The 22,772-nt window shown below is 46.3% G+C and overlaps 6 protein-coding genes across 8 annotated transcripts; 5 read left to right on the plus strand and 1 right to left on the minus strand.

The window, feature by feature from the left end:
- The first annotated feature begins 2,856 nt into the window (after positions 1-2,856).
- Positions 2,857-5,618, plus strand: LOC136351110 (pentatricopeptide repeat-containing protein At5g50990). Of its 2 annotated transcripts, none has more exons than XM_066308770.1 (2): positions 2,857-3,265; positions 3,514-5,618. In XM_066308770.1, exon 2 carries the CDS (start codon positions 3,864-3,866, stop codon positions 5,529-5,531), a length of 1,668 nt encoding a protein of 555 aa, XP_066164867.1. In that variant the 5' UTR covers positions 2,857-3,265; positions 3,514-3,863; the 3' UTR covers positions 5,532-5,618. The 2 variants fall into 2 exon arrangements, with proteins under 2 accessions (XP_066164867.1, XP_066164866.1); XM_066308769.1 differs by having other exon boundaries at positions 3,173-3,265; positions 3,835-5,618.
- On the plus strand, positions 3,173-8,283 carry LOC4332575 (exonuclease DPD1, chloroplastic/mitochondrial). Of its 2 annotated transcripts, none has more exons than XM_015777671.3 (4): positions 3,173-3,265; positions 6,163-6,789; positions 7,219-7,424; positions 7,787-8,283. In XM_015777671.3, exons 2-4 carry the CDS (start codon positions 6,263-6,265, stop codon positions 7,993-7,995), a joined length of 942 nt encoding a protein of 313 aa, XP_015633157.1. In that variant the 5' UTR covers positions 3,173-3,265; positions 6,163-6,262; the 3' UTR covers positions 7,996-8,283. The 2 variants fall into 2 exon arrangements, with proteins under 2 accessions (XP_015633157.1, XP_015633158.1); XM_015777672.3 differs by lacking the exon at positions 3,173-3,265 and adding an exon at positions 5,603-5,835.
- A 1,361-nt stretch (positions 8,284-9,644) lies between these two features.
- On the plus strand, positions 9,645-10,898 carry LOC112938307 (putative zinc finger CCCH domain-containing protein 21). Its single transcript, XM_026024293.2, has one exon. The coding sequence runs from the start codon at positions 9,674-9,676 to the stop codon at positions 10,670-10,672; it is 999 nt and encodes a 332-aa protein (XP_025880078.2). The 5' UTR covers positions 9,645-9,673; the 3' UTR covers positions 10,673-10,898.
- A 118-nt stretch (positions 10,899-11,016) lies between these two features.
- On the plus strand, positions 11,017-11,810 carry LOC136355778 (putative zinc finger CCCH domain-containing protein 21). Its single transcript, XM_066308771.1, has one exon. It carries the CDS (start codon positions 11,267-11,269, stop codon positions 11,600-11,602), a length of 336 nt encoding a protein of 111 aa, XP_066164868.1. The 5' UTR covers positions 11,017-11,266; the 3' UTR covers positions 11,603-11,810.
- A 1,960-nt stretch (positions 11,811-13,770) lies between these two features.
- On the plus strand, positions 13,771-17,106 carry LOC4332576 (calmodulin-binding protein 60 D). Its single transcript, XM_015773942.3, has 8 exons — positions 13,771-14,002; positions 14,114-14,195; positions 14,295-14,347; positions 14,761-15,248; positions 15,348-15,508; positions 15,632-15,829; positions 16,024-16,189; positions 16,288-17,106. Exons 1-8 carry the CDS (start codon positions 13,902-13,904, stop codon positions 16,542-16,544), a joined length of 1,506 nt encoding a protein of 501 aa, XP_015629428.1. The 5' UTR covers positions 13,771-13,901; the 3' UTR covers positions 16,545-17,106.
- A 614-nt stretch (positions 17,107-17,720) lies between these two features.
- LOC4332577 (probable protein phosphatase 2C 33) lies at positions 17,721-21,430 on the minus strand. Its single transcript, NM_001402142.1, has 7 exons — positions 20,929-21,430; positions 20,652-20,823; positions 20,334-20,551; positions 20,120-20,227; positions 19,906-20,031; positions 19,567-19,805; positions 17,721-18,380 (listed from the first exon to the last, which is right to left on the minus strand). Exons 1-7 carry the CDS (start codon positions 21,139-21,141, stop codon positions 18,158-18,160), a joined length of 1,299 nt encoding a protein of 432 aa, NP_001389071.1. The 5' UTR covers positions 21,142-21,430; the 3' UTR covers positions 17,721-18,157.
- Between the last annotated feature and the right edge of the window lie 1,342 nt (positions 21,431-22,772).

Below are 22,772 nucleotides of genomic sequence, written 5' to 3' on the forward strand. Positions count from 1 at the left end.
CATGATGGCTCACCGTCATGTCGCTGCCAATGAAAACACCATATCTAGAAGCTTCATTGGTCACACCCTTCCATCACTCTCGACAACATGCCTAGAAGGAGGAGGTTGAGAAGCCCACGCCAATCAACGTCCTTCCTAATGGCTTCACTTCTTCTGATTGCCCCTGGTTACCATGAGAGCTAGATTCCAATGGGTGTCGCCATGCCTCAAAAGCATGAGATGGAGGAGGCCACGAGATTGGTGCCGTCCACTATCCTTGTTGCCGACATGCGCTCGGACTGGATCAAAGCAGTGAAGAGGGCCCATGCCTCTAGATCCGTTCTTGGGGGCTTGCTCCACCATTGCCATGTCTACATAGGGAAGCTCTTTGTGGAGAGGAGGAGAGGGGAAAAAAGGGGAAGGAGGGGAGGATAACGAAGGCTCGAATAAGACTGAATCGTTATCTACTTATCCCATTTCCATGGGATTTTGTAGAGTAGTTTTTTATGTTATTTTAATTTTCAAAGCATAGCAAAGGTCATGCCAAAATATCACGCATGGCTCCTAACATCCTGTTATCTTTTCTATTTTCTATTTTTTCCCTACAATTTCTTAGTTTTCTACAATTTATAGTTTTCCAAATAGTATATCCGTCCCAAAATATGTTCATTTTTCACCCATCAAACACATATCAATAAAAAAAGATTAGAAAACCACTACTTTATCAAATCACAATGCAACCATTCATCACTTTATCTATTCTCAATATAATTATTCCCTACTTTCACAACTTCAATGCAATGATTACTTAACAAATAAAGTTATTTTATGATAATGAAAGAAGCTAAAACAAATTTAATATGGGATGCATAAAGTATTGCGTAGAAGCTCAGAAACCTAGTCAAGACTCGAGAGGCGGTGGCGCGTCGACTTAGCCGTTGGGTACCAGCCGGCAGCCGCTACTATGCGGTTGTTCTGTGCAACACCAATCCTTATTATTGCCGCAGAGAAAGAATTAGAGACGAAACGAGATGAATTCGGCGTCCACCCAAAGGAATAAGTTCACTTTAGGTCCCTCTATTTGTCGCTCAGTCTCATTTTCGTCCCTGCAGCACAAAACCAGATACAACACATCCCCCAACTTACAAAAACCGTGCAAACAAGATCTCTCGCGCGGTATAGTCCCTGGTTTTAGCTGACGTGACGCCTACGTGGCGTTTGACATGGCAAAAAAACCTAGGACCCCCATGCAAGTGATTGTTCGATTAAAAATAAATTATTTACGGTGGGACCCACGTCTCCTCCAGTCCTCCTCCCCAATCTCGCTGTCTCCTCCCCAATGCGGCGACCCAGCGGTGGCCTCCCCATCTCCTCCTCCTCCGGGATCCATGCGGCGGCGGCTGGAAGGGTGGGAGGACGAGTAGTGGCCGGCGAGGAAAAAGGGCAGAGCTTGCCGACCTGTAGACGCTAGGAGGGGTCTTCTCCTCAGCCGACGTTGTCCTCCTCACAGTCGGCGCCGTCCTGGTTGGCTTCCTCTCAGTGTCCGTAGCAACCGTCTTCGCCTCACCGGCCGCCATTCTTTCCTCCATGGCGCCGCCTGCTGCCACCTTCCTGGACTTCGAGACGATGGAAGGGGCCTTTCGTTGGCCGGCTCAAAGGAGCCCATCATCTCCTCGAGGTTTAGCGAGCTGATCCGGATGACGTCCTCGGTCCATCCCCATGAGGTGGTCGACGGTGAGCGGCATCTTCTTGGCCATGACGAGGTCGAAGAAGTTGGGATTGACGAGGTTGGGGGTGATGGGATCAAGTGGGACGGCTCCCATGTAGCCGTCCTAGCCGTTGCAGAAGGCGGTGATGTTGGATCAGTAGGTCATGTCAATGGGGCCATGTCGACCTCGATGAAGAAGCACTTGGCCTTGCCGATGGAGTGGCCGCCGGTGAGGACAACCATCTCAGCAGTGGGCGGAGCTGAGGGCGGAGCAGCGACGGGCCGCGGGCGGCTCCTCTCCTCTCGCCGGTGGTGCCCCGCGTCCCTCCGGCCATCGCTGTGACTTCGCCTGCTCCGGTTGCCGCCCACCACGCTCCGCCGGCTGGAGAGAGAGAAGAGGGAGAGAGAGGATAGACATAGAAGATAGAGAGAAGATGGTAGTGAGAGCAACCACAGTGTTTGGTTCGACCATTGTATTGATCGAAGTCGAATGGAGAGTGAAATCGATAGCTGCAGTGTGAAATCAATTTGTGGGGCCATAAAAAGAATCCATCAATCAATCAGTGTGTCTAATTTCTATGTATGTATGGACAACAAATATTTTTTCTCCCTAGAGTTCGACTTCAACTTAGAGTTCGATTTTTTTTTCTGACACCATGAGTCGGCTGCCACAATGTGTATGGTTCGCTTTTCTCCGCCTTAAATCGATTTTACTTTCACGCTGGAGATGCTCTGAGGATGATGTGTGGGTCCACATAGGGCCCACCTTTTTTATTTTTTGTGTGAAACTGACATATGGGTCCCACGGGTTTTATTATTTTTTTTATCTAATTATCACGTAAGCACTACATCAATGATACGTTGGACAAAGACATAGTCAAAAGGAGCCTCATAGGCGCCACCTCAGCTAAAACCGGACACAATACTACTGAGGGACCTCATTTAAACGGTTTCGTAAGTTGGGGACCCGTCGTTTTGTGACCAGGGTCCGTAAATCGGACTGGACGACAAATAGAAGTACCCAAAGTGAACTTATTCCCCACCCAAATCCCCCAACCTCAAAAGCCCAGCCCAACAAGAAGCCCACATCTGGAGAGAGAACCAAAACGGCACGGACCACGTGCAGAGCGCCGTGCCTTGAAGCAAACCGAAAACCAGCCAACCATTTCGAAGCCAGAAAAACCTCTCTCCATTTTCTGAAGCGCACACACGCCGTATTCGCTTTGCCACTTGCGGCGGAAGCGCCACTCTCTCCTCTCCTCTCCTCCCTCCCCCCCACCCATCCCCCGCGCCCCACGCGCCCACGTTGGCGGTGCGGTTGATCCGGCAACAGCGGGCGCCTCCTCCTCCTCCGCCCCCAACCACCACCCCCACCCCTGCGGCGCCCATGGGTGTCCGTTCCTGAGCACACCCCACGCTTCCGCTCCGCGCATCTCCGTGGGTGGGTTGGGCATATACCTTGCTTCAGTCGCTTTCCCATCTCTTGCTTCGTCCTGCCTTCTTCTTTCTTCCGTGATCCCGGAACCCGGTGGTCGCCGCCGCCTCGGTGGATCTTGCTCGGCCCTGCGGGGTGCTCAGGTGCGTCATCCCTTCGCTGCCGGTGGGCATTGGCTTGTGTTGCTTTGGTTAGTCTCTGTTCAGGCATTCCGTCGAGCACCTGTGCTGCGTTGGGGCATTGGAGGCCTTCTTGTTTGTTTGATCTGTAATTAGCTCTGGTGGTGCTCCTTTTTTTTTTCGTGCATTTTGATTGTTGTGTGTATCTTCCCTTTTCCTAGTTTTAGCGGTCCTGAAAAATTCTGGGTTTTTTTTTTCTGTGTTTCTTTCAGCATGTCCCCTTCATAGCAATGTACGCTGGTCATGATCTAGATCCGGGGTTGGCTACTTGATGTGTGAACCGTGAATAAGTTTGGTAATCAAGTGTTGTGAGTTGTGATTTGGAATGGGTTTGCAATCATCTTGTGTGAACCAAGCATGTTCACTACTCAAAGCAGGGTGAATTTTCAGCATGATGTTTGAATTTCATCTTATCCATGTTGCCTGGTTATCGTTGTCTCGTTGATGGTATTCTGTGAATTACATTAGGTTGCAGAAAATGTTTATACACTTACCTGCCTGGTGAAATTGCCTATTTTGTGTCTGCATTGTAGTGATCGCATTTGAGAAGCTTATTTGCACAATGTCCTACACAAACTGTTTGAGGAGATATCCAGTTAGAGCCATCTTTCCATACACTAATGCCATCCTCCGAGCTTCTTTGGAGAAAGGATCTCCGGAAAAGTCACTGACAGATTACAACAGTATGCTTCGTTTCACTGCTTTCTGCCCTGATTACAGAACATATGTGCTCCTTCTCAAGGCTTGTGCAAAATGTTCAAATATCTATGCTATCATGGAAATCCATTCCCATCTCGTTAAACTTGGCCTGCTATCTAATCAACGTATAGTAACTCATCTCTTCAAATTATACATTGATCATGGTCGCGTGATGGAAGCTTGCAAACTATTTTGGCTAATGCTGGAGTGGAGTGCCGAACCCTTTTATGGAAATTTGATGCTCATGGGATTCTTGAAGTGTGGACAGATAGACAAGGCATATCAGATTTTCAAGAGGATGCCTGTCAAGGATTTGGTCTCATGGAATTCAATGATTGCAGGTACAGCAAGGAACTCGTGCCTGAAAGATGCAATGAATATTTTCAGCAAGTTGGTCAATTCAGGTCTAGTGCCTGATGGCTTCTCATTCTCCTCAGTCCTATCAGCTTGTGCTCAAGCTGGTGCCCGTTGTTATGGTATGTGGGTTCATCAACTAATGGCTGAACTGGGATTGGAAATGAACCATATTTTAAGTTCATCACTTGTTGATATGTATGCAAAATGTGGAAGAATTGACGTGGCAATTGGGATATTCATGACAATTAAGAGAAACCATGTCTCTGTATGGAACACAATGATTGGTGGCCTGGCAGCACATGGTCTTGGATCTGATGCGGTGATGTTCTTCCGTGAGATGGAAAGTGAAGGTCTTGTTCCTGATGGGGTTACATTTGTTGCACTCTTGACAGCATGCAGCCATTCCGGCATGGTTGAAGAGGCTCGTCAATACTTTGAAGCAATGACTACAAAGTATTCTATCACTCCGAGGATTGAACATTATGGTGCAATGGTGGATACTTTGTCACGAGCTGGGCTACTGGATGAAGCATATGACTTGGTAAAGACAATGAATGTGAAACCTGATGCTGTGATATGGAGGGCATTACTCAGTGCTTGTTGCAGGTACCGGCAAACTAAACTAGGTGAGATCACCGTCAAGGAGATAGCGTTCCAGGGCAGTGGTGACTATACCCTTCTTTCAAACATCTACTCATCTGCGAATAGATGGGAAGATTCAGAGGAAGTATGGAAAGAGAGGAAGAAAAAGGGAATTAGGAAGAGCAAGGGCTTGAGTTGGGTTGAGTTAGGGAGGAGCACCCATGAATTTAAAGCTGGTGACCGATCTCATCCTGACACTGATGGCATTTATAAAGTGTTGCATCGGTTATCAAACAAGGCCAAGAGTGAAGGATATATTCCATTGACTGAACTAGTGTCCAAAGATGTCTCTGAGGAGGAAAGAGAAGAAAACCTTACCGTCCACAGTGAGAAGCTAGCGGTGGCATATAGTATCCTTAAGACAATGCCAAGGACAGAGATAATGGTGTCAAAGAATCTGCAGACTTGCAGTGATTGTCATGAATGGATGAAGATAGTCTCGAAGGTACTTTGTCGTGTTATAATTATGAGGGATAGAGTTCGATTTCACCGTTTTGAAGGTGGATGCTGCTCCTGTAAAGATTATTGGTAATTCCTGTTTTGGAGACAGATGCTGCTCCTGTAAAGACTGTTGGTCAGTACTGTTTGGAGAACTACAGAATTGATTTGTTTAGCATCATATCAACAGTTCTGACAGGAGGTACAAGTAGAACCAGTGGATATAACTACATTCCCTTGTGGAGTCATGGGTGGTCTATGTGACTATGCCAATATATGACCCCTATAATACATGGTATTATCATTTTGTCTGCACAGCAGGTGACATGAAACAATGGAAATATGGGTAAACCAGCGCACACATACATGAAATTGTGTACTATACACGCACCCACCAAGTATGTACAAGTATCCTACAGACTTGAAGCCTGTCACCCACAATAGAAAGATCAAAATATTATCTTCTGGATTTTTTTGTATTTTCTAATTGACTTTGATGCTCTTATGGCTTTCCATGTGTGTCATGGAAAATTTTTACTGGAGTATGGCATTTTCTGCACTTCTGCCATCTTCGCACTTTTTTGGTTGCTTTCGTGGAGTTGATGTGTCACAGGCTCACAGCATATGATGGCTGCTTTCTTTTCTGTTTGGTTGTATTCTTGTACATCTCTTCTCCGACTAGTTTAATTTTTCCAACTAAAGTTATTCTTTGTTTATTGTTTCAGGATTAACAGTGAGGGGACATTCTGTATTCAGTAATATCAAGTTTCTACAAATAAATAGGTGTAGGAATACCTTTGATGCCCCATTTACACTGTTTGTGCAATGTCTTTATATTATATTTTCTGTGGGAACTTCCATCAACTAAGGAATTCAATAGGAAGCTGTTCTAGTACCGGTTTGCTTAAATGCGGATTAATCTATAGAACTGTACTTCAGAACAGAGGAAATAAAACTCGACCAATCAGTACGACAATACTAGCAAGAAGTACAAGAAAAGAAAGTAAGCAGTCATTCAAAACCAGCCGTCATTTGCATAGTGAATCGGTTGAGTCATCGATTGAAGTGCTCAAACAGTCAGATCTTGAGCATCTTAAATCACTTCAATGCTACAATATTCCACAAAAGGTTTCCGGAGTGAAGACCGATTGGCCTGCAACTATCCTTGTTTTTGATATTGAAACTACAGGCTTCTCACGCCGCTATGAAAGAATCATTGAGTTTGCTGTTCGGGATCTTATGGGAGGAAAGAATAGCACTATCCAGACACTCATAAATCCTGAGAGAGAGATAAAAAATGCATATGTTCATGGTATTAGCAGCAGCATGGTCTGCAAACCTGATATACCAAGGTATGACATTTTCAACAGATGCTCAGCTGATATTGTTAAATTATTTCTTCTTATGCAAACTGTACTTTTCATGCAATAAGGAAAGTATGGAAGTAAAACTGTAAAAGGGCATCCGAGAGAACAGTGGACTAGTTGCAAACTAGATATTGTATCTTTCCTTGCTTGCAACCATTGACCTGCCATTTTTTTATTGTGATGCTGTCTTCTGAAAAAAAGGTTCCCTCTTCTAGATATTCCGAAAATTCGGTGCTAGAAGAAATGTGAACTGATATCAAAATTCCATTTCCTTTTTCTGGGATAGGTGCCTCTTTTAATCATCTCCCTTTAGTATAAGCTTCAGTCATTGAGCACTAGGATGCCAAAACTTGATTACGTTGGACTTTTTATGTTCTGTAATAATTATAGAAGTTCTTTTTTCTGGCTATGCAGATTTCGGGAGTTTATCCCTCTTCTATTACAGTATGTTTTGAGTCGTCAAATGGCTGATAAACCAGTTCTGTGGGTCGCTCATAATGGACGTAGCTTTGATGTACCATTTCTCATGTATGAATTCCAACGGAGTAAAATAGAGATGCCTGGTGACTGGCTATTTGTAGATACACTTCCAATTGCAAGGCAATTGATTGGTTCTGATGGTACGTTCTTTTGTCAAGTGTTCTGTTTACTTGCATGAACTTAACTTTTCTGACTAATTTGCACTGCTAGAGATTAGAGCTATATACAGTTCACCCTGATATTACAGTGTAACTAGCAAAACAAACTAGTTTTGCTATTCAACTTCCAACTTTTCATAAGCATTCATGTGATTTTAATTGTTATGTTGAATCCTGAGGCAAAAATAAAGTTAAGTTAGCAATATTAGGTCTTCTCTAAAGAAAGTTCAGTTTTTATCACTGGATTCTTTTTCTTTTTTTCTTTTTTACTGCAAGAGAGAAGGCATAATATGGGAGCAAAGCAGGTGACTGAAAGTAAAACCTTCCTGTTATTTTATTTGCAGGGGAAAAACTGAAATCTGTATCTTTAGACAATCTGAGGGAGCACTACAAGATCCCATTGGCAGGGAGCGCTCATCGAGCAATGCAGGATGTGATCACCCTCTGCTATGTTCTCCAGAAGTTGACCTTCGAGCTGAAACTAACTGTTCCTCAGCTCCTTGAGAGGTCATTCCGGGTTTCCGATCTTTCAATCCCTCGCCCTGGAAAATGACTGCAGTTGCCTCGCCGAAAGGATCACACAGAAACCTGGATTGTTTCATTGTCCTTGTATCCAGTGCTGTTGTTTCAGATCCCAGCTCATATGTTATTCCGACAACAGAATAAGGCAGGCCTGATCGTTACCGTGATATTAATCATTTTTAGTTTAGTACTGATACTTGTTGCCCCTTGAAACATTGATTAGACGTACATTTATTCAAAGTTGTAAAGACCAAAACATGTCCTGGTTTCCAACCTGGAAGAAATGAAACGTTCTTGACTATCTGTAGTCACTGTGGTACTCCTGTTCCAGACAATTTTATGAGCTCCTGTGTGATAGACTGACATGTAGAAGTAACAAAGAGAAATTTATTCTGCCCTTGTTGAGTAGGAGTACTAGCGGAGTAATCTCCGCAAGCGGACTAGCGGAGTCAGGAGCTCAGTGATTTGTCAATTCATTTTCATCCATGCTGGGCTGTAAGCAGAGTGGCGTATCTAGAAATTTTATGGGACTGGGCAAGCCTAACAATAAATTATAAAATGTACCTAATTATATACAAATCTATAGATTATTTTGGGGTGAGCATTTGCTTTGTTAGTTGTAGTTTGTTCTAAGCATGTTAATTATGTATGTACACTATACTACTGCTTCTGTCAGTGACTTAGTAATTAAAATGATTAGCAATAGCAAGGTAATTAGGATTAATTTACTGGGACATAGCTGGGCGTTTGCTCCGCCACTGGCTGTAAGCGAAAACCTTTGCTATTGGGTGAATAGCCAGTTCAGTCCTTCAACTTTTGTTCATGGGTCGAATTAGTCCTTCATGTTTTATAATGTCCAACCAAGACTCTAAAGATTATCATGCGGCTTAATATAGTCCTTAGAGCCACTTAAAACGCTACGTGGACATGCCACGTCATTCGTGCATGTAAGATAACATTTAAATGTCCATTTTAACCTTCAATTTTCTATCAAATAAAGAAAAGTAAAATAAGAAGAAGCAATCATAAAACAAAGAAAAATGTTAATTTTTTTATCTATCAATGCTATATATTTTTGCCAATGGTCAAAAGCTTTTTTTTTTGTGTGTTTTCTCAATAGTTTTCCTTTATTTCCTATGAAAACATAAGGGTGTAAAGGACATTTAAATATTGAATTTGCATGCATAGATGATGTGGCATGTACACATGGCATGTTTAGAGGGTCAAAGGACTATATTGAATCACACAATGAACTTAAGGTACTTGTTTGGACAATACAAAATGTCAGGGACTAAATTGATCCTTAAGCGAAAGTTCAAGGATCATATTGGGTATTCACCCTTTGCTATTAATTAATAGCATGCTTATTCAGAGTTAAAATATACTATGACAATACCACAACAAGGGTTTTAACTGCAAACAAACATTTTTATCTCATTACAGATCATTGCGATGGTCAATTGCAAAGTTTCCGCGGTGAAGCGTGTTCTGAACTTCTATATAAGGCGGGGGCAATCGAGTCACTTCCCCCGAGTCTCAAACCGCAGCTAGCCTCCCGCTTCCCTCCAATTCCCCAACCCAACGACCACATGAAGGTAACCGCCGCGAGCTCGTCGTCTCCCTCTCGATGAATCGATCCAAACCCTAGCCTCATCTCTCTTCTGCTGCTCCATTTGCAGCTTGGGATCTCGGGTGGCGCGGGCGAGGCGATGGAGGGGGAGCTCAGCTTCGTCTCGCCGGCGAGGTCGTCCTGCTTCTCCTTCGAGGGCGGCGGTTCTGGATCCCCGACGTGGGTGTCGACGGTGGAGGCGCTGCTCCGCTCGCCTACATCGAGCGTCTCCGATGGCGGCGGAGGTGGTGGTGGTGGCTACAACTCACCGGCACGGGCGTCGTCCCCGCTGCAGAAGCAGATCCCCTACTGCCGCGACGCTGGCGACTTCAGCTCTCTGACATGGGCGTCAACTCTGGAGAAGCCGCTCGAGTCGCCCTCCTCGTGCATCTCCGACGGCCGCGGCGGTGGCTTCGGCTCGCCGACAAGCGCGTTCCCGCCTGAGAAGCTGCTCATCTCGCCCCCAACGTGCGTCTCCGACAACCGCGGCGTCGGCAACGTTGGCGGCTTCCCCTCTCTGCCATGGGCGTCGTCTCTGGAGAGGCTACTCACGTCGCCCTCATCGTGCGTCTCCGACAGCCGCGGCGTCGGCAACGCTGACGGCTTCCCTTCTCTGCCATGGGCATCATCTCTGGAGAAGCCACTCACGTCGCCCTCATCCTGCGTCTCCGACGGCCGGAGCGGTGGCTACAGCTCGCCTCTCGGGGCCTCGGCGGAGCGAGAGCGCGAGGTGCGCGAGGCGGAGATGCTCCTGCGCGCGATCGCCGAGCGCTACGACGACTGCTTCCTCCGCCTGCGCGACGCCGCGGCCGAGCTCTCAGACCTCCACCGCGAGCGCCTCCGTCTCGCCGCCGAGAACCTCCACCTCTCCCTCCTTCTCGAGGAGCTCGAGTCCGAGCAGCGGAAGCAGGCATCCGCCATGGCTCCGCCGAAGCTAGAGGAGGACGAAGCAGCACAGGGGGGCGCACCGAAGAGCATCTCCATTCGTTCGCCGGGCTACCTCTCTCAGAAGCCGCCGCAGGGGCAGGCCAGGCCACAGCGCCTCCGTGTTCGCGCTTCTCAGGCGATGGAGGTGAGCCCCCAATTCCTTGCTTGTTAAGCTCGTCAGACATTTGCACACGAACCCTCACAGATAATTCAGAGTTGGTTCATATGTGATTAGATGGTGAGAATGCCAGCATTAATCCTCACAGATAATTTAGAGTTGGTTCATATGTGATTAGATGGTGACATTGTCAGCATTAAACTTTGCAAACCACACATGCTTTGGTAATTTGATGCCTTGTTTGTGATTTAGCAATGATAGGAAGCAATGTTGAATTGGATATGCTCGATTCTAGATTTGCAAATGCGGTAGCAGTCAATCTCTTAATTCTGAAAGTCTAGTTAGTGAATCTCGTTGGATATTTGCACACGAACCCTCACAGATAATTCAGATTTCTAATAATTCCTGCAAATTGGTTCATCCCTGTGATTACTGATTAGATGGTAACAATGTCAACATTTAACTTGCAAAACTACACGTGTTCTGGCAATCTGTGTTAGCAATGATACAAAGCATCAAAGTGTGTTGAATTCAATTCTAAGTTGCATTTGCAATAACTTTCAGCCTTGTCAATATTTCTGAAAGTCTAATTACTGAATCTGGAGAAACTTCTTTAAGATTTCGCACCCCAACTGTTTGATTTTTGTGATGGGGAATCAATGTTCACCGAAGGAGGCAGCGGCAGCAGGGGATGAGGAGGATGAGGAGGACAAGGGCGGCGGCGAGGTGGAGGTGGAGGCGTACAGGCAGGGCGCGGCGAAGACGGAGCTGTGCAACAAGTGGGAGCGCGGCGCGTGCCCCTACGGCGCGCGCTGCCGGTTCGCGCACGGCCTGCAGGAGCTGCGCCCCGTCATCCGCCACCCGCGCTACAAGACCCTCCCCTGCCAGATGTTCGCCGCCGCCTCCGGCTGCCCCTACGGCCACCGCTGCCACTTCCGCCACTCCCCGCTCCGCGCCGCCGCCGCCGAGTCCTTCTGCTACTAGGCCGCGTTCAAGGTAAACACGCCTTGCCGCCTCCCTGAGCCCATAAGCTGTTCATGTTTAAGCCTCGTTGCTTGTAGCTCGTTTGGGCCGTGGTAGTGTCTAGCCACGTGATGGGCCAAATGGGCCGTATGTGATATGCTTTGCCTATATAGCCCTGGGCTTCTTATCATCCCATCACATGGATACTGCCATACTGGGTTGGGCTCTATGTAAAGCCTGGATCCTTCCTGTTTTTATCCTGCGCGTGCCCCTGCATGTTTCGATGCTTCTGCCACCATGGGGAGTAGGTTAGCAGCGTTGCTGCATCTGCATGTGCCGGATCAGGTCGACCGGAAAGCTGTTTGCATAGCAAATTCAGTAGCCTATAGCCACCTCTTTGCCCGTGTCTGTACATGTAAAAGGATCAACTCGATGCACGAAGCTGGCGAATCATAAACAGTAAAAAAAACAAAGGGAAGTAAGCAACACAGTAATTCTACAGACCTCCAGGGCTCCCTCCAGTTTGCTAGGAACATCAGGGTATAGCACTTAGCATTCTTTGTGCACACCTGTGTGTCGGCCATGTCTCCTAGCCGGCTTAGCTCATGACGACACCGAGTCAGCAGCATCAGCATCAGCAGCAGCCTCGGATACCAAGCGCGAGCCCAGGGACAGCAAAGGGCCGAGCGCGCGCCCAAAGCGGGCGAGGGGAGAATCAGCATCGTGTGCTTAAAGACCTGCCCTTTCTTCCCACATGGACGAGGGGAGAGCTAGGATGCCTCGCCTTTGTTTGAATTGCTTTCCTGGAGATTTGAAGACAGCAATGGCAGTGTGTGGCAAGAGAAAAAAAAAGGAAAGCCCTAGAGGAGGAGGAGCATGATGTAAGCCGCTTTTCAGTTTTTAGGGGCAAAGGCGACGGTAGAGGCGGATGAGAGGCTCTCCCCTCTGCCGCCATGTCGTCTGCTTCGTTATCCTGGGGAAGTGTGTGTGAGTCTGTGTGTGCCTGCCTGCAGATGCCCTGGTTTCGCACTTTCTAGGATTCCTTTTCGGGAATTTGGGGGGATGATAGAAATGAGAAATCCATTTGGATGCCTGCGCCTGCACGTCTGCATGGCCAGTCGGCCACTGCATACCTGCAGACTTCACATCAGGAAATCTGCAGAGAAGAAGACTAGAAGAGGCAGATAGGCAGTGCCTAGATAGAGGATCAGATTAGTGATGCTGATACTCTGTTGCTCAGGACAAAACAAATTACTAAGACAATACACGCCCTGATCGTTGAACTGACTTACTGAACTCGCACCATTCTTCTTCCGTTCCAAGTTCCAACACAGCAATTTTCAGTAGAACCAATCATGAACTGATCAACAGTGTTCGTTCGATTTTATTCTCACATTTCCACCGCTGAATGGAGCAAAGGAGAGATAAAGTGGAAAAGAAAAAAAAAAGTAAACGCAAAGGCTCCTATCACCTCATCTCCTCCATATTCTCGCCATGCAAAACCAGCACACGTACGAACGCACACGAACGCCCGAGAGATGGAGGAGAAGAATCGCAACCCCGCACTCTGTTTTTTTCATCCTCTGCTTTGCGCTTTCTCCTCCTCAAATCTCCTTTCTTCCCTCTCTACGGTGTTGCACCGCGCGCGCGAGGCCGCGAAAAGCTCCCCTTTGTACCCATCTTTCATCCCCCCACGAAAGCCTACTACCACCCATCCTCCCCGTAGTAGCCACCACCACCACCACCACCATGGCCGTTCTCTGCTTCCTCGAAGCTTCTCCAAATCCAGCCGTGCACCAGCACGGCCCGCACCCCGATGGCCCGGGCGTATGCCCATTCCATCGAACAACTCCGGGGCGCTCTGACCTCGCCCCCCCGCTTTGCCGCTTTCTGACAAAATTCCGCGCCCTTTTTGGTGGCGGCACTGAAAGAGAGGAGCCGAGGTGAGGGGGAGGAGGAGAAAAGGCGGGGAGGAGGGAGGGTGGGTGTGGCCGAATCTTGGCATTTCTAGGGATTCTGATGAGGAGCTCGCCGCTTTGCGATCTTTTTGCCGGGGAGGCCTAGCTCGTCATCTCCTCCTACCGGGAGCGTGTCCGTGACGAGACCGACCCCCCCTCTCCTGCCGCCGCCCGTGGGGAGAAGCTTCCACGCTGCTTCCTCTCCTCTTGCCCCCGCTATTTATAGCCGACGTGGTTTCTCCCCAGGGTTTTACGGCGGTTTTGTTCATCTCAGGTGAACTCAACTCAACTGAAGTCTGGTGCAGTGCAGGGTAGTGTAGTGTAGTGTAGTGTAGCTTGTTGATTCGAGCTGCATTGCGCTGATGGACTTGAAGAGGGTTTTGGAGGTGGAGGAAGAGGTGGTCGACGGCGACGAGGACGAGCTCGCCTCCCCGGAGGCCAAGCGCCGGCGAACTTTCATCAAGTGAGTGAAAATGGCATTGCATTTGGGCATTTCGGTTAAGTTCTTGGGATTCATGAGTTGGGTTCTGACTGACTGACTGACGTTTTGTCCCTTGTCGTTTTCATTGTGCAGTAATAGCTCGATGCAGGAGGCCATTGGCGCGCAGTACATGCAGAGGCATCTGCCCAAGCTGGAGCCGTTTCTGCGCAGAGTTGTAAGCAACATTCTGTAGCAGCTACTATACGGTTAGCTGCCTGTCGAGTTAGATTCTGCTGAATTCTAAATTCTCATGGTGTCACTCTCCTGAATTCAGGTGCAGGAAGAGGTGCAGAATGTTCTTATCCGCCACATTGATTCGGCACACAGGTTGGCCTCTACATTCTATTTGCATTCAGTGTTTCATAGTACTAGTAGACTAGTAGTACTTCCTTTTTGTTTCCATTTACAGAAGTTTATTGCTGTGGCACTACTAATGACAACATAGAGCATCTACGAGTTCAAGACCCTGTTTATATTTTCTCCATGTTATCTCTGAAATTTAATTCTTCTGGAACTTCCAATGTCACTATCGTATGAAACATTCTGAACCTCAATTCTCAGCTCATGCTAAAATTCCTTCAAGCTGTCGCTTATACTAATTTCTGAATGCATGCTGTCAGTTCAGTGCTGTCCTTCACCTTTTGACTGCTATATCAGTTTTACCAAAAATGCCCACTCAGATGTTCCTGTTTTTGTGGTTGGAATGTGTCCTGACTTGATGTTTGTCCTGCATTCGTCAGGCTTCCCCTTCAGCTAAAGACAAGCAGTAAACGATACAAGCTGCAGTTCCAGGGCAACCTGCCTCTGACCCTCTTCACAGGCAACAGAGTGGAAGGGGAGAACAAGCAGCCTCTCCGAATTGTTCTCACCGACGCTGTCAGTAACCAGACGATCACCTCCGGCCCGCTGTCCTCCATGAAGGTTGAGCTCCTCGTTCTTGATGGCGATTTCAACGCTGACGAGCGCTTGGAGTACACCGAGAAGGAGTTCAGCGAGAGCATAGTCTTTGAAAGGGAAGGCAAGAGGCCACTGTTATCCGGCGAGGTGATCATTGTGCTTGAGAAAGGTGTTGCATCTATCCGCGACATTTCTTTCACGGACAACTCTAGCTGGATAAGGAGCAGGAAGTTCAGACTTGGTGCGAGGATCTCTCGGGCCAGCTCCATCGAAGAAAGAGTGCAGGAAGCTGTCAGCAATCCTTTTCTCGTGAAGGATCACCGTGGGGAAGGTATGTCCTTATTGGTATTCATTTCATGCTCAACCTGTTCGTCAGTTCTATCCTTGCAGTGTTAAAGAAGAAATTAATGATAAAATTTTCATGTTTCAGTTTACAAGAAGCATCATCCTCCTGCACTAGCTGATGACGTTTGGCGTTTGGAGAAAATTGGGAAAGACGGCGTTTTCCACAAGAAGCTTGCAGACTTTGGAATTCACACTGTTCAAGACTTCCTCCGGAACTTGGTGATGGATCAATATGGACTACGTAGTGTAAGAAATTAATCATCCCTTTTACAATAAAAACTTCTATTTTTTTAGATAAACTTCTCTGTCCAACTTTAATGTAGCTTCCATGCATATATTCTCATCCTGAACTGCATGTCCATTTTTCAGTTACTTGGCAGTGGAATGTCAAACAAGATGTGGGAAGCAACCGTTGAGCATGCACGGGAGTGCGTTCTGGACGACAAGCTTTACTCCTACTGCAGCGGGCATGGGATAATCCTTCTCTTCAACTGCATCCATGAGGTTGTCGGTGTGATCGTTGGAAGCCACTGCTTCACTCTGAATGCTCTTACTCCAACACAGAAGGTAAACACCTGAAATTCTGAGAAAGACTTGCAAGTTGCCATCAATGGCATCGAAAGATGCCTGATGCACAGATGAAAGGACATCCTCATTATGAGCAGCACCTGGACAGCGTCCAAAAGTAGTTACTAATTGATTCAGATGCATGGCAGTATAATTGTCTTGTCACCCAATTAATATTGCTAATTAATTTGCAGGCGCTGGTGGTGAAGTTGCAGCAAGACGCCTACAAGTTCCCCAACCGCATAGTGGAATTCAAGGTGCAGTCCCAGTGCACCAGCCAGTCATCACCAACCACCATCCAGTCCCAGTCCGTGCAGATGCCGGCTTCAGAGAACGCACAGATTCTGAACCTACCTCAAGGTGCCCATTGCTTTCCATCAGGTGTCTTAGCTAGGTCAAAGCCCTCATAGATCATCCAACACTGACAGAGAAAGAACTCGCCACTGTTTGGTGTACAGGTGAGCTGCCGAGCTCTTCACAGGACTGCTTGCTGAATCCGCTCCAGTACCAGCCGCTCAACGAGGCGCTGGAAGACGTCCTCCAGACAGCCGGCGGCAGCCACCACCAACACCAGGGTGGTAGCGGCGAGCTGCCATGGATAGCGTCGTCGTTCGGAGCGGGCGGCTTCGTCGACGCGAGGGACCCTTTCGACGTGCAGTTCAGCGGCTCCCAGCCGTGCGGGCTGCTGCTCTCCAGCAGCGGCGCCAGATTGTGAGGACGAGACGCGTGCGTGTGCAGCAATGTGCAATGCAAGCCTCCGTCTCTTTGCATGGAGCCGAGTAATGGCGCCGCCATTGTAGCTAAGCTAAGCTCGAGGGTAGTGGCGTGGGGTCCATCTAACTGTTTGTCTGCTAACACTCACAAAGTTGTTTTGGGTGGGATATATAGAGAGAGAGATGATGATGCAGAGAAGACAATAAGTGGGTATAATTTGGTAGGGTATGTGATCTAATCTGTGCTGTTTTGTGGCATGTAAAATGACAAGAAAGCACTGGTCTGGAGATTTTTTTTAGTGCTAAACCCTGGATCTCCTTTGTGTAAAAGGTGCTTCTTTGTCTCATCGTCTTTTCTTTAGTGCTCTCTCAGTTTTTTTTTTCCAATTCATTTGCAAGAACAGCAAAATGAAATAGGCTCGTCGGTGGATAGATATGCTATGTGGTGTAATGAGTTTGGATGGGTCCATAGCTGGCAGTACTTGGATTATGTAAGCACCTACTTTGGCGTTTCAGCTATTTATAGACCATGGCAATTGGCCGGCATGATGAGTCCCCAACCCACCCTTGTATCTTGTACAGTACTTGCCAACCGAAAATGCTGTGCCATATAAATGCATTCATCAATCATTCGCAGTGAACCAGCAAGGCGTCCTCCTTCGTAAGGGAACATATCCTGTACATATACAAGGTATTTTCAGTTAGTGTGCAGGGCCAGTGCACCTTGTGCGCACATAATACACTCCCCTTTTGTAAAGCAGTAATAATTCATTTGTTGACAATTCTGCAGAGAGAGAGAGAGAGAGAGAGAGAGAGAGAGACGTTCAAGGCTTCAAGGAGAGGTGCAATTGATCAATATCAATGACAGCGAAAATGCCGTAGTTCTAGAATCAGAAGTCCGGAATCCAACGTAGATTTTTTTCTCGATTACACGATAGATTTCTCGATTACACGATAGATGCACATGTACATAGTTACACACAACATCACATTCACATCCCCGTGAATGCGTTCCTCGACACATGCTAAAGAGAAACCAGCAACATGCCGGCATATCCCTAATATCATAATCCAACACAGATTAGGGATATGCCATGCCCGTTCATAGTGGATAAATTCCACAGGAACTTAGAAGGTAAAGGAAACACCAGATGCCCAAAAGCCTAATACAATGAAAATCAGTCCACGTAGAACACCGAAAGACATTACCATTGATTAGGATAGCATGAGATAAATAAATTAGTCTGTTCGGCTCCACAAGCATATACATTCCAAGGTAGAACAAGGAGCCTTGCCAATTGCCATCTCTTACAAACATTGTTAAGCTAGACATTTCACTTTACATACTAAGGTTCAAAAAAAAAAAAAACTACGGGGTTGAAATCCTGTGAGCTATCTTCCCAGTGCAAACAGAAATTTTCATCTGCGCTGTTGATAGACTCCCAAGATTGTTAGTAGCCCAATTTGTTCAGTTCAGGCTAGATTGCAGTTAGTTTCACCAATAATACTTGGATCCAGCAGCAAACAGATTATTATCCTCTTTTTACATGTGGCAGACAACCGAACCAGGAGACCAGTTTGCACGAACAAGGACCAGTTAGTCCTATTGGCAATTTCACCTGCACGCTGTTGAGCGACTAGATCTTTTACCTTCCATTGCATCCTTCTTTTTCCTACAATCTGAACAAAGATAAGGGCCAACCCATGGTGTCGATGGGGCAGAACAGCAACCACCTCCATTATCTGTCACTAAATCTTCAAAAGGTGCTTGATCCACTTGGCAGATTGCACAGCGAGATGGGGACGAGTTTGCTTTTGATGGAAAATTCCTACCCAACCTGCAAAAGTATAAATAGGCTGTTAAGGTTCTGTTCAATAGCCTCAAATGCAGAGACGAGGTAACAACAGAGTGGGCTTCCTCGACAAACAGAACATCAATCAGTAATATATCTTAGTTATCAACAGTTAATTGGACAATGTGATAAAGAAGCGTGTGATAATGAGGAAAACAATTCAACAGAAAACATATTATCCATGGCATAGCTCAAGTAAAATTCTTCTAACTACTGGTGCAATATGTTCATTCAAGCACTATCCAACCTGGGGAACTTGGACCATCAATTGAGAAGATAAAATAGTAGGATGGTGCTGTATAGTCTAGGACTCTAGTAGCATACAACTCAAATATGACATAGTAACTTAGGCTGCAACATAAACGCAAACTAACAGAAGTGATATTTCATTCTTGAAGGTCACAAAAGTTCTGGAACTGCATGAAGCAAAGTAGAAGTTACATGACTTCTGCATTGAAAGAGAGGTTGTCTCCAAATCATATCAACCATATCAAGGTATGCCAATCTATCCTTACCAAGCTAGCTACTCAATCCCTTTTGCTTTGGTCTAACTACAATATCATAAATATTTATGCAATGCAACATAATAACAAAAAAAATGTTTCAAAAGTTAATTCGTCAGCAATTTCCTTATGTGCCATAAGCCACACAAAGGAACAACAGAAACCAAAGAAGTGGCAATAGCAACAGGGAGGTCTTAGTATGAGTACATATTATCATGTTGCCAAGCCCACAAGATATAATTGACAAGCCAGGATTCTATTGCATTGAGTTCAACTAATGAGCCACAATCGGGAGTGGAAACACACCACTAACTAAAGAAAATTATGAAGTATTCATGTAGTTTTACTATACTGTTTTTTCATGAAAAAAAAGCCACAAATGATATTGGACAACTGATCAAGAAAAAGACAACCATGCATCAGGAACTTAGGATGGAAAAGTTCAATTAGTGGTTAGTGGAGGCTGGGGACCCCCAATTGTTCCCCATTTCAAAAATATATCATATGTTATAAAACCAAGCCAGGGACATGTGATAAGGGAAAAATCATAAAGGAATCAATGACGATAACAAATACACAGATGACAATCAACCGAGTGATTAATAATGCATAGTAAGGTACTAAACAGGGGATAACAAAATGAACTGCAACAGGAAAATGATGCATGCCTTTCATCCAACATTGCGGAACCCTCTTCAAATAATTCCTCCACAGAGTCAAATGAAGCAGACTTGTTTCCAAGCTTTCCAACAGAACTATGTGACCTCCTACCAAAAAGAAGAGATCTCAACTTGTTCTGGTTTTTCTTTGGAGATAGTGATGGAGGTGTTGAAGAATGATCAGATGGGATGATATCAACAACCACACAGGTGGTGTCATCTTTCAGCCCACTTGTCTTCAGTGCTTGCTGTACAATATGAATGGATCTCAGTTGGATGATCAAGATAGTGAAGCATTCCATATAAAGTAAGATATAAACAAGAAACTGAAACCACACGTGAAACTACCTTCACGACAAGCTTTGCAGCCAGCTCTGCAGGCAATCCTCGGCATGCCTGAGCAGCAGCTTCTGAGGACAGTGCATCCCAAATTCCATCTGATGCAATTATTAGCCTCCCTCCAGCATTTGATAGCTACAATTTCCCAGAATGAAAAGCATACACAGTTAAGTTCATTGCGATAAGCTACTCCTTGCATTTGATCAAACTCTTAAAATTTCACCTTCACTTGCTTGACATGTGGAATTGGCACAATGAACTCCCCAACGTCAGTATCCCCAATCGATCTTGAAAGGCACAATCCACCTGGCCAGCATCTGAGAGGTCCCACCTAAAACAACAGCAAGATTTCACATCAAAACCCATAATGAGAAATGCTTTGACAGCATTGAATGTATCCTTGAAGTTCTTTCCAAGAATATTTACTAGCAGCTTACCTCCTGTCCACCACACAGGTTGAGCCGGCTGACCTCCCCTCCACTCGCGGTGACGCGCTCCCGCTCCTCTACATTCTCCTCGAGACGATGGTCCACGGTTAGCAGCGAGATCACACCGCCCTGCGTGTCCAATATGCACCTGGAGTCCCCAACAGACGCCACCGTGACCGTGAACCCATCGACGACGACCAGCGTCGCTGTCGTCCCTGATGCCTCCCCTGCAATCACACTCACACAACATCCCCCAAAGTTAACATCTTCACAGCGGCGATGGTCCAGGCTTTCAAGTTTCAACGGCATTGCGAGGATCTCTCTCACCCTTGCGTTGGAAGTCGATGTCCGTCTTCACGAAGCCCGCGACCAGCGCGCGCGGCAGCGCCTGCAGCCAGTCGTCGCGGCCGATGCCCTGCGGCACGGCGCTCATCACGTGCTCCAGCAGGTGCTCCTTGCTGAACACCGCCGCCGACACGCCATTGTGTCCGTCGAACACCTGCCAAACCGCAGATCCAAGAACAAGAACAAAACCCGACACGCCATCAGCATCACGGAATCCCGAGACGAGACCAGAAACGCGACACGGGGGGAGGGCACGTACGGCGAAGACGGAGAAGGCGGAGGAAGGGTCGCCCGGGACGCGGAGGCAGTCGGGCTTGACGAGGAAGTAGTCCTCGCCGCGCTTGGCGAAGCCGAAGTGGCCGTACCGGACGAGCGGCCGCTCGGAGCCGCCGCCGCGGAGCTCGCGGCCGATCAGGGTCGCCAGGGGAAGCGACGGGGCAGCCTTCCCCTCCTCCCCGGCGGCGCTCTCCATCGCAGCCTCTCCCCGAGCCGCCGCACTCCTAGTCCTCCTACCCACCAAGCATCATCCCAAACTGCCAAGAACTCACCGAAACGGCGCCATTTCTTCCGCGGAAAAAAGCTCCGGCTGCTGCCAACGGCGGGAGGAACCCGAGATGGATCTGAGATTACTCAAGGAGTACTCGGATTTGGAGGCAATGGCGGCGCAATGCGGGTGGCGAACAGCTGCGATTTGGGGGAATTTGGTGGGGAGAGTGAAGGAAGAAGAAGTACCGAACTGAGGAACAACGATTTAATTAGCTGACGATAGTAGAAGAGGTGGGATCTTTTTGTAATTCGTAGGTGAAATAGGGGGCCTCGGTGCAAATGTGCTTGCCAAATGCCTGCATTTCTGCAAGCTTGCAGCAGCAGCGAGGCCAGCTGGTCGATAGTGGTTAGCAACTTTTGGATTAAGAAATCTGAGTTGGATTAAAGAAAAGTGTGTTCATATTGTGGATTTAGCCGCAGGTTGTCCGGTTCTGAGGACTACTAGTAATGTTTTTAAGATTTTTTAAGCATGTTTGAATGTATGGTTGCCAGCTGCTAAAATGGATATGTTTGACTGACCACAGGTGGTTTTGGTGTCAGGTGTTATGGACCCATGTGCTATTGCTTGCAAGTCCACAACTCCACATATGAGTACAAGAATAGTAGTACCAGTAGTAAGCTTTTCCAAAAATGCATTTAAAAACTTAAGATTTGGTGCAATTATTTTATTTAGTCTTTACATTCATATGCAGCTGTTTAGTTTTATGCCGTTATGTGGATATCATTTTTTGGCACGTCTCGTTATAAGTAAAATTAAATGCCTCGTCCTATGCATGCTAGGTGGTGTTTGGATCCAAGAACTTTAGCATTAGAGAATGTTTACGGTAGCATCACATAGGCTAATCATGGATTAATTAGGCTCAATAGATTCGTCTCACGAATTAGTTCAAGATTATGGATGGGTTTTTATTAATATTCTACGTTTAATATTTATAATTAGATCCCTATTCCATCGAATGTTTGGACACTAATTATAAATATTAAACGTAGACTATTAATAAAACTCATCCATAATCTTGGACTAATTCGTGAGATGAATCTATTGAGCCTAATTAATCCATGATTAGCCTATGTGATGCTACAGTAAACATTCTCTAATTATGGATTAATTAGGCTTAAAAAATTTGTCTCACAAATTAGCTTTCATTTATATAATTAGTTTTGTAAGTAGTCTATATTTAATACTCTAAATTAGTGTCTAAATATAGAGACTAAAGTTAAGTCCCTGATCCAAACACCACCAGATCAAGCATAATGTCCCTTTCTATGAGAAAATTCAATGAACAAGAAATATAACAAAAACTAGTAGGAGCATGAGTTAGGTGCTGCCCTCCTCCCGACACGCAAAACGAAATATATATTATTACATAATTAATTAATTAATAACTATTTTTTCCTAAAAAATAAATTAATATGATTTTTTAAAAACAACTTTCATATAGAATTTTTCTACAAAGCGTGTGCGCCCTGGTAAAAAAAACAAAGTGTGCGCGCGGAAAATAAAAGAGGGAAAACTAGGAGAAGAACATAGCCTTAGTGGTGAGTACAGCTGGTGAA

This window comes from Oryza sativa, chromosome 3, assembly GCF_034140825.1.
Source record: "Oryza sativa Japonica Group chromosome 3, ASM3414082v1".
Classification (NCBI taxonomy): Eukaryota; Viridiplantae; Streptophyta; class Magnoliopsida; order Poales; family Poaceae; genus Oryza; species Oryza sativa.